Source organism: Notothenia coriiceps, unplaced genomic scaffold, assembly GCF_000735185.1.
Source record: "Notothenia coriiceps isolate Sejong01 unplaced genomic scaffold, NC01 NC01_scaffold00033948, whole genome shotgun sequence".
Taxonomy (NCBI): domain Eukaryota; kingdom Metazoa; phylum Chordata; class Actinopteri; order Perciformes; family Nototheniidae; genus Notothenia; species Notothenia coriiceps.
The window spans coordinates 113,399-124,176 of record NW_011366649.1 but is presented as its reverse complement, the minus strand read 5'-3'; the positions used below and the strand labels follow the sequence as shown (position 1 = coordinate 124,176).

Here is a 10,778-nt window from a genome sequence, read left to right as displayed (position 1 = left end):
ACCCCCTCCTATCGACGGATCTCACACCTACTTGGGATATCACACCTACTTGAGATCTCACACCTCGATCAAAGGGGAGGCGGGACTTAGCTCATTTGCATAAGTAGGGAGAGGTGTGACCTGTCACAGCACCTGTCACTTTCTATGCATACTAATGTGATGGAAGCGGGATGAATAATACTACTAACAACACTAAATGAAATTGGTACATACAACAAGGGCACTCTAATACATCGGCAACCATCCAGTTTTCCAGCAATAGGACCGTATTTCTACAAAGGATATCACAGTAATTTACATTTTAACATATTATAGCATATTATCGCATTATCCTGCCCCAGGTTCGTTCAGAAATTGAGATAGGTCGTTGTTCTTGGTATACTCTATAAAACGTCCCCAGACCTTCTGGAACAGTTCTTGTTTGTCTTTGAGAATGTAAGTGATTTTTTCTAAAGGCAGACATAAAGAAAGTTCCCTAAACCACTGTGCAATACTAGGTTTGCCCAACTTTTTCCATGTTAAGGCAATCACTCTTTTTGCTTGTAATAAACATATATCTATAAAAACTTGTTTATAACGTTGTATGTTTGTCGCTCCGGATATAGGCCAAGTAGGAACATTTTTGGTTACAGCTTTAAGCTGATCACTAAAATATTCTGTACTGTTACCCTAACCTCTTCCCAGAATTCCTTTATTCTTGGACATTACCATAGACAATGGAACAGTGTGCCTTTTCCTTCCCCACATCTGGTGCACGTGTCTGGGATATTAGGGTTAAATGTATTCAGTTTTTCTGGTGTAATATACACTCTCATTAGCCACTTGTATTGCAGAAGCTTTAGACGCGTATTACCCGTCTGTGTTTGGGCCGCCTGACAAGCTGTGCTCCACTGTTCCAATGTTAGATCTTCCTTTAAGTAATTTTTCAAGGCATTAAGTCTAGAGTTGGAGGATTCTGAGGAGAACGCCAGCAGGAGATCATAGAATTCAGATATGATGCCCTTCCCAAAGGGGTTTTTAATTAAAACTTTCTCCAATATAGACATAGGAGGGGCCAGCATGAGTCGATCCTGAAAGGTGCTATATAATTAAATAAACTTGTCTTGCCTTGCCTTCATACTACATTAACCACATTTTATTCCGACCTCTTGATCCATGATGATGTGACTACATGTTAATATGGAAAACTGTTTTATCAGCTTCAGTACCATTTCAGAGTCGAATAACGTTAACAACGACGATTCTATTGATATGTATTGCATTTGATTATTCTGCAAACTGCAGCTAGTGTAATCTTATCGGTGCTTTTATTCTGAAAGTGGAACCGGTAGTGAAGCGGCCAGCGGAAGTAGCAGTATTGTGAAAAAGGAGAAAGACAGAGCTATCACAGGCTGTTCATTTTCTCATATAATAATCTGTTTAATAGTTGTAACCTTAAACAAAACCACTTGTCATGAATGGACTTCCGGTCTGTGTGGTCCCCTGGAGATAACGGCTGACACCCTGCTGAGCTCCAGTGAGTTTTGGAAGAGAGCAGCTGTGTTTACATCTGTTAGCATTGTAGCAGCTAATGTAGCTCAATGCTACACATGAATTAACTAACGCGCCCTGGACTTTAACCGTTTATCCTGGTGCGGAAGAATATTATTTAGTTATATATGGCGTGTGTGTGTATGTATGACAGTCTAGTGTTATACGTGTAATAGGTGATACATATATATATACATATTGCATGATGTACTATAATAATAAGTCAGCGTTATTGAGTGATGTTAGAGGAATAGGACACCTTCTATTAAACTGTAATAATGTTTGAATATTTTCTTTTAATAAACCATTTCATTCTTCAATATCCAAAGTTCTTGATATTGTAAACATCATCTGTTCTGTGTGAACCTACCATCACTCCACTGTTTGATCCTGGTTTGATATGTGATGAAGATACATGTCCCCCTCTCTCAGACCTGTTGATGTCCAGATGTTTGTCCGGTGTATCTGCTGTCTCTCAGGCGATGGAGTTGTCTCAGAGGGACCGGCTGTCGGAGCTGGTGGAGGAGCTGACCACATCTGGACAGCCTCAGCTCCACCCGGAGCGGATGAAGGAGGTGAAGAGGATCTGCAGGTGGGTTCCTGAGGAGAGAGCTGAGAGCAGCGTTACAGCTACTCTCAGCTCTCTCCTCACTGTTTCTGTTATTAGTATTATCTATAAACAGACACAGAAGTGTGAAGCTTTGTTTAATGCTGTTCTGAGTCATCTTTCATACTGAGAAAAATAAAAAAGTGGAGAAAAAGCGGGCAACTGCACCAAAACCCTAGAACGGATGAATAATAATGATGATAATAGAAAATACAAATAATTGCAATAATTCTTCTACTACTACTACTACTACTACTACTACTACTAATATTAATAATAATGATAATTTATGCTCACTAAAATAATGTAAAAAACATAAACATCACTGCATTGATTTTTTGGATTCCTCCATTGTTGGAAAAATGAGTGGACACATTTTGCTACCATAGAAACATTTCCTATTGAAAATATGATTGCAACAAATGAAAATTCACAATGTAAGCCTTATAAGGGCTATGTTTTAAAACAATTGATAAAAAAACTCTTTCAATACATAGCTCTTCAAGCATAATATGTATTGTTCACAGTCAAGCTATTGTTTCTTGATGTTTAGTCTCAGTGTTAACATTGACTTTTTAACAACCTTTCTGTAGACTGTTTTGAGACGTGGTAGGTTAGAATCCACAGGAGAATAAAAACATCAGTTATATAAGACTTTATGAATGTTATATGGTAGGGCTGCTCAATTCATTGTATTTTAATCGTGATTACGATTTTGGCTTGCAACGATTATGAAAACAACATAATCGAAATAAAACGATTATTTTTTTATATTATTATTTTTTGTATAATCTTTTTTGTATTGGTTTTTCAGTTGAATTATACTTAAAGTTCAGGGTAATCAACTGTTAAAAACATACTGTTCACATTTTTTTTTCAATAAATTGATGTTTTCAAAGTAAATGGATAATCGTTTTTAATAATCGTGATATCAATTATTGACCCAAATAATCGAGATTATGATTTTTGCCATAATCGAGCAGCCCTATTATATGGCATTGAATGCAAATGGTTCCTAACTGTGTGTCTCCTCATGCAGAGTGTCTAATGACTGCATCGAGCACGTGTACAACTCTGTGATGTCTCAGCTGAACCAGGAACATGCTGAGGTGCGACTGTCCGCCTTCCAGATCGCCATGGAGCTCTTCTCCAGGTCTCACCACTTCAGGACGCTGCTGGTGGACAACTTCCAGGTACCAGCTTCATGTACCAGGGCTCACCAACACATAGATACCTTCAAAACTATTTATATCTGGATTTCAAAACCTAAAAAAACCGTATTGTGTACATTAACATTGTTACCTTTGTACCTTTTTGGAGCTTTTGCATATGTGAGCTGTGTCTTGTTCCGAGCCTCTGTTCTCCATCGTCCTGCAGGAGTTCCTGGAGTTGACCGTGGAGACAGACTCGGAGCAGCCCCTCCCCCCTCCTAAGGAAGTAGCCAGGAAGTTGAGGGCACAGGCCATCCAGGCTGTCCAATCATGGCAGGCCTCCTATGGGACAGCCTATAAGAAGTTAGCATTAGGCTTCCACTTCCTCAAACAGGTGAAGAAGGTGAGTGGGCCCAACTTTCTCTTTGTTGCTGCCAGACACACGCCCAAGATTTAGGGTCAGAAGGTCTAACAACACGTTACGTAGATAATATCCCTGTATCGTTTTTATATATATATATATTGAAAATATTGAGCCATTTACTGACCACAAAGTTAAAATGACAAGAATAACATATACACAGACATAGAGTATATCTACCAACTGTATGCTTCTAAGCAAATATACCTGGTTATTTTTCTTAGATGAGCCCAAGATGCACAAAAAAAGAAAAGCCTCTTTTGAAGGCTTATGAAAATAAATCTACACACTTATGTAAATATATTTAACATGTTCATTCAAATGCTCAATGTTTTACTGTGATATCTTGCTTCAACAGTTATTTTAACACTTTATTTTTATTTTCTTTGTATTATTATTTAAATGTTAAATGGGATAAATAAAGTTCCATCTTATCTTATCTAAATGAATGATTCAGAATCACTTAAAATGAATGTAATAGCATTTCATTCATGAACACTCATAATTAACGTTAGAGTTTACAGGTAGTTTGAACAACATTGAAAATCATGCGATGTGTTTAACATTACAGTAAAGCTTCACCTCTGTTCTGTGAATTCCCCACTCAGCTGACCAATCATCAGTTAGCAAAGGCCTCTGGGGGAGGACCTGTCCTCTGCTGTGAGTAAAGTGAGGCGTCTGTGTCCTCAGGTGGACTTCCAGGATGCTGAGGCCCGGACCGTATCAGAGAGGAGGAGGGAGGAGGAGAGGCAGAGGAAAAGGGAGAGGATATACAAGGAGAGAGTGGAGGCAGCCTCCACAGACATGGAGGGTAAGCCCCCCCCCCCTGTGATGATGAACAGCAGATTCCCTCACGAAGCACAGACTAACAAGGTTGTTTCTCCGTCAGAGTCTTATCAGGAGATCGAGGCCACACTCACAGAGATGGAGTCCTGTATGAGCCTGCTCATCCCCGGGTTCCACTTCACAGAGAGCCACACAGCCAATAGCAGCCCTCCACACTCCCAACCAGCCAATGAACCGTCAGCAGTGGAGGACGAGCCCTGCTGCAGCAAAGACCTGCAGGAGGAGCGGACGGAAGGGAGGGTACAGGAGGAGGAGGAGGAGAAGAATAATGACTCAGAGGAAACGATAGGAGACATGAAGGAAGGGAGGACAGAGGAGAGGGATTTAGAGGGGAGGGGTGTGGATGAGCAGGAGGAAGAGGAGGAGGGAAAGGAAGATGAGGAGGAGGAGGAGAAGGGAAAGGAAGATGAGGAGGAGGAGGAGGAGGAGGAAGAGGAGGAGGAAGAGAAAAGTAGTGAGGAAGCGTTCATCCGGAGCTCTGGGCTGATATCTCACTCCTACAACCTGGACCTGAACCTCAGCCCTGGTGGGTCCAAACACACACACACACGCACGCGCGCGCACGCACACACACACACACACACACACACACACACACACACACACACACACACACACACACACACACACACACACACACGTATATATCGAATACTGACTGTCAATCAACATTTTTAAACTTCCAGACTAGTTTCTTTAGGCTGCGTCCTTATGTGTCTGGCATTGTGATTGTTTGCTCAGAAAACCTTTGATGTCCCCTTCCTACTATCTCCTACCTAACACAGACAACATCATCATTAGGGTGTATCATGTGAGAACTCTGTCATATTTTGTAGAAATACAATCGGATATTCTCCATGTAAGGTTTTAGTTTCCTTCTCTTTTCCAGGTCTTCATGTCAGGGAGACGGAGGATAATGAGGCAGTGGTTACCACGGTGATAGACCTCCATCGGCTGATAATGAGCAAACACCTACCAGCTGTGCAGAGCTGGGTTCAGGTCAGTACACACACACACATACACACACACACACACACACATACACACACACACACACACACACACACACACACACACACACACACACACACACACACACACACACACATAGGCGGAAGAAGTATTCAGTGTGTGTGTGTGTGTGTGTGTGTGTGTGTGTGTGTGTGTGTGTGTGTGTGTGTGTGTGTGTGTGTGTGTGTGTGTGTGTGTGTGTGTGTGTGTGTGTGTGTGTAGGTGTTCACTAAGTCGTGTGCTGAGCAGCGTCTCCTGCAGAGGGCTCTGGATCTGAAGAGGAGTTTGGAAACTGTGCTGCAGAAACACAAAGAGCTGCACATCGACTACAAGACCAGACAGCGCAGAGTGGTGAGTGCCCCCCCCAGCTACATCTGTCTGGGGGCTGAGCTGAGTCTAAGGACATCACGTCATGTCCTTAGACTGGTCAGGTTAATAACTCATCACTAGCATATGAACAAATATAAAATCAATTCATAAAGAAAGCACCCAACTTGTGTTTCTGACACTCACCAAGGTGTTTGTTTGTTAGGCTTCTGTACCGGCAGGATTCAGGCTTTTGAATTTCGCTGATTGTACTTATGTGGAGAGACTTGGGATAAAAGTGATGTATGGAAAAATGTAATGACAAATTGAGTAGGAGGGACCAACTAGTGGAAAGCTGTAGGAATGTGTTATTTTCCTAAATAGCAGCGGCACTTCAGAGGGGAGAAGAAATGGGAACGGGTGTCGTCAATTTGACTTTAAAACAAGGTGTTACAGATAAACTACTTTAACTATATTTCAAATACAAGGGATAAGGTTAGCTGATAGCTTCTGTATTACATTATACCTGCACTCAGTGATGAGGGGAAACATCTATGATGAGCAGGGAAATAAATGACGAGACACTTCAGATGAACATATTGACACTTTGAAGACAAGCCTACAGACAGAGGATTTAGCAACACATCTTTCTATATACAGTGTTTTGTTAAGAAAGAGCATGGCCAGCAGAGGGCAGCATGCTACTGCAAATGAGACAACATCAGCACTACACACACTACACACACTATACACAACACACAGGCCACACACTATACACAACACACACAACACACAACACCCAACACACACTACACACAGGCCACACACTATACCCAACACTCACTACACACAGGCCACACACTATACCCAACACACACGCCACACACTATACACTACACACAGGCCACACACTATACACTACACACAGGCCACACACTATACACTACACACAGGCCACACACTACACACAGGCCACACACAACACACAGGCCACACACTATACAGTACACACAGGCCAAATGATGCTTCACACGAGGGGATCTAGTGAGCAAGGCCAGATGCGGAGGCGTGATGAGCCTGGATGAGCTACATCAGAAACCTCTCCACAGTGAGGTTTAATGCTAAACACATATAGGAATAAGTTAAACTACTCTTCATATTTTTGCTCTGTATTTGGAGAAAGAAACTTGGTGTGAATCCTGCATCACATCAGTTCTATCTCTCAAACTTGAATTCTCATCGGCTCACCATTAATGACATTGAGAGACTTTGGAGATACTAAGTCCATATTGAAGCTTTCTCAGGCTCAGAGGTACCAACCCCATGGAGTGTTTCTAACCTTAACCTCGCAGGTGATCACCTACAACCTACTGGGCATGTGCACTCCTCCAAGTGTGACTATTATCACTAGTACTCATAAACACACTTTGTACAGTGTGCATAGCAGAGCCTCAGCAGCACCATCTGGTGGCTGCTGACAGGACTGCAGCTCCAGATGCTTGTCACCACTACGGTCAACACAGCTCTCTGTTTTTTAGAAACAGCCAGTCTTTGAACTGTGGAAAACACAATCATGAAGGACCCGCACCAGACACACCTTGACATACAGCCCACTTCTGCTTTCAGTCATATTAAGTGTTCAGGCGGACAGCAATTAAGAACAACAAACCAAGTCTTTGTTGGCTTTAGACATAAGATGGATACAAAGCATAATGCCAGTTAAATGAACACATTTCCTTTTGATGATGAGATGTGCACCCTGTGTTGTTGTGTTTCCATGTGCATGCCTCTGAACGTGTCCTCTTGATGTTTTGTTTTCAAACGTCTCTCCTGCATTTCTGCGTGCTCCCAGGGGGAAGCACCACGATAAAGACAGAGAGCGGGAGGATGGAAATATGAATAGAGAGGTGAGATAGCAAAGCACAGCCATAATGCATAACGCATCAGAGACAGAGAGGAGAAGTTGGGGAGCAAGGGGGAAGATGTACCCATTCATTCCCTTCAGAAGCACTAATGTGCCGCGGCTGACACTGATACGTCTGTCTGGCTCCTGTTCATCACGCTCAGCCGGGCTGCTGGAGCCGGCACAGAGAACCTGCCATTGGGAAGCTCTCCTTCCTCACTAATTGCTGCTTTGAGAGGTTTTCATTGCTCTGTGCTTCAGAGCTGGGCTAACCCTAATACACACCTGCAGTGGGGAGACAGAAACAAGAGAGGGAGAGAGCAATGAACAGCAGGCGGCTGATTCAGGGTTTAAAGGTCCAATGAGTGCTTTGTGCTTTTGAAGAAAGGCGTAACAAAAACACACATACAACTTCTGTATGTGGCACATGCAAAGGTTTTGCTTATCAAAAGCTTATACCTGCAGGATTATTTTTGAGTTGGTATGGATGAATGCACTTGTGTGGAGTGACTTGAGTGGAAGGTGTCCACCTGTAGGAATGTATTATCTTCCTAAAGTAATATGTACAGCAGAGTGGACAGAGGCCGCCGGTTGGAAGCTCTCACACCAGCTGCTGCTTTGAGAGGGTTTCATTGCTCTGTGCTTCAGAGCTGGGCTAACCCAAACACACCTGCAGTGGGGAGACAGAAACAAGAGAAGAAGAGAGCAATGAACAGCAGGCGGCTGATTCAGGTTTTAAAGGTCCAATGAATGCTTTGTGCGTTTGAAGGAATAAAAGTTGTGTAGTGTGAATCCATCGCAGAAGAGTGACAGTGACAGAGCGCCGGGCGCCTCGCTCCGCCTGCTTATCACTGTCAGGAGCAGTCTGCTGCTCCACAGCCCAGCCCCGCGATAACCACACAACTTACAGCCCCTTTATCATAATTAGCTTTTCCTTTTTAGCCTTAAAAGGCCTTCCATTACCGGGTCCTTCTCTATCGGCCCGCTGACACGCCGCACGATTGGTTTCTCTCTCAGCGGGCCTCTCAATACAGTCTCCCATAACGGTGAGCAGGGGAGAGGAGAGGGGGTTAGGGAGGCAGATAGAGAGGCTTGTTATTCAATAAGACTATGAGACGGGCTGGAGACACATCTGCATCACGCAGGGGATTACTGCTGGAAACAGAGATGTCACCATTCATGGCTGACGGCTCTGTGCGTGGGATATTGGAGTTTCACAAAGCAAAGAAGAAAACATGCTTTATTAATCCAATCAAATCTCATTTTCACTATGTCATTATTTTAAAGAACACACCTAGGCCTGAAATACACCCGAGAACACATGGTTGGGGTTAGCAGTTAGCACACTTTGTATTTGGTCCAGCCTCCAGTTCATGCCATGCCCCACTGTAGCATGTGACTGTTGAGGTCCAATCTGGTGTGCTAATGCTAATTTAGCATGCAGGGTCTTGAAGCTGGTCCAATTATCTAGATAGAGACTTGAATTCTAGCCAAGGAATGGTGAAGCCAATCTGATGGCAAGACCTCTGCACTGTGTGCTCAGTGTGTGTGAAGGCAGCTGAACCCAAACACAAGCCCCTGCTGTTCTGGAGTCTCTATATTTGGAGTTAGCTCCTATACTCCGCTCTAGAGCTGCACAATTCATCACATTTCTCGATGGAAATATGTAATATTGAATCTGCAGGAAGCACATCATTTGATAAAGGCTAAATGTGTGTTCAAATATTATGTTGGTTAAATTGTGGAGCCTGAATTCTACATAATTTAACAAAACATATTTGTTTGGTACAGATCCTCTTCAAAAAGTCACTACTGAATAATTGTGATATATTTGAAATGATAATAGGAATTCCAAAGCAAACGTAATACATTTCCACAATAAGTATCATCTCATAATAATTGAAACACCAGTACAAATAATCAAGATTAGTTATGTTTCCAAATCATGCAGCCCTTCATGGTTCTATCCAGCTTCTCCGCTATCATAGACAGGTTGTTAGAGGTGGTGTTAAGCTCCGCTAAGCCCCCCTCTGGAGATGGTGTTCTGAGAGAATGTGAGCTGAAGCCAGGACTGAACTGTGGAGAGTCGATCTGATCTATAGCCTCTTTGCTCTAGTTTGAACTCCAGGACTTTCAGGTAGGAATAAAGAAGCCTGGCGTTGTCTCTGTTTGCTGAGCACTCGTTTGACACCAGTAGAGTCTTTTTCCCACTTCTAAAGCCTGTCTATTGTCATCTCTGTTTTGAAGTCCTTGGGATGGTTTTTATATCAGGAGATAACACGAGGCCAGGGACTGCTGTGACACATGTAACCTATAGCTGATACCAGCTGATGAAGAAACCGTGGTTACTGTGTCAGTTTCAATGTGGAGAGCAGTAGATCTAATGAGATATCCATGTGTACCTTCCACACATATATACATATACAGTGGGGCAAAAAAGTATTTAGTCAGCCACCAATTGTGCAAGTTCTCCCACTTAAAAAGATGAGAGGCCTGTAATTTTCATCCTAGGTATACCTCAACTATGAGAGACAAAATGAGAAAAGAAAATCAAGAAAATCACATTGTCTGATTTTTAAAGAATTTATTTGCAAATTATGGTGGAAAATAAGTATTTGGTCACCTACAAACAAACAAGATTTCTGGCTCTCACAGACCTGTAACTTCTTATTTAAGAGCCTCCTCTGTCCTCCACTTGTTAACTGTATTAATGGCGCCTGTTTGAACTCGTTATCAGTATAAAAGACACCTGTCCACAACCTCAAACAGTCACACTCCAAACTCCACTAAGACCAAGACCAAAGAGCTGTCAAAGGACACCAGAAACAAAATTGTAGACCTGCACCAGGCTGGGAAGACTGAATCTGCAATAGGTAAGCAGCTTGGTGTGAATAAATCAACTGTGGGAGCAATTATTAGAAAATGGAAGACATACAAGACTACTGATAATCTCCCTCGATCTGGGGCTCCACGCAAGATCTCACCCCGTGGGGTACAAAGTGA

At 42.7% G+C, this 10,778-nt stretch overlaps 1 protein-coding gene across 1 annotated transcript in view; it reads left to right on the top strand.

Moving 5' to 3' along the window:
* Window positions 1–1,365: 1,365 nt before the first annotated feature.
* Window positions 1,366–10,778, top strand: part of LOC104961899 (UV-stimulated scaffold protein A-like) — a 13,469-nt gene continuing 4,056 nt past the window's right edge. Inside the window, exons 1-9 of the mRNA XM_010790261.1 lie at window positions 1,366–1,516; window positions 1,963–2,122; window positions 3,177–3,330; window positions 3,515–3,691; window positions 4,400–4,520; window positions 4,599–4,894; window positions 4,943–5,081; window positions 5,445–5,554; window positions 5,789–5,917. Of these exons, the coding sequence (XP_010788563.1) occupies window positions 1,971–2,122; window positions 3,177–3,330; window positions 3,515–3,691; window positions 4,400–4,520; window positions 4,599–4,894; window positions 4,943–5,081; window positions 5,445–5,554; window positions 5,789–5,917 (1,278 nt within the window). The 5' untranslated portion in view covers window positions 1,366–1,516; window positions 1,963–1,970. The remainder of the gene's footprint in view (window positions 1,517–1,962; window positions 2,123–3,176; window positions 3,331–3,514; window positions 3,692–4,399; window positions 4,521–4,598; window positions 4,895–4,942; window positions 5,082–5,444; window positions 5,555–5,788; window positions 5,918–10,778) is intronic.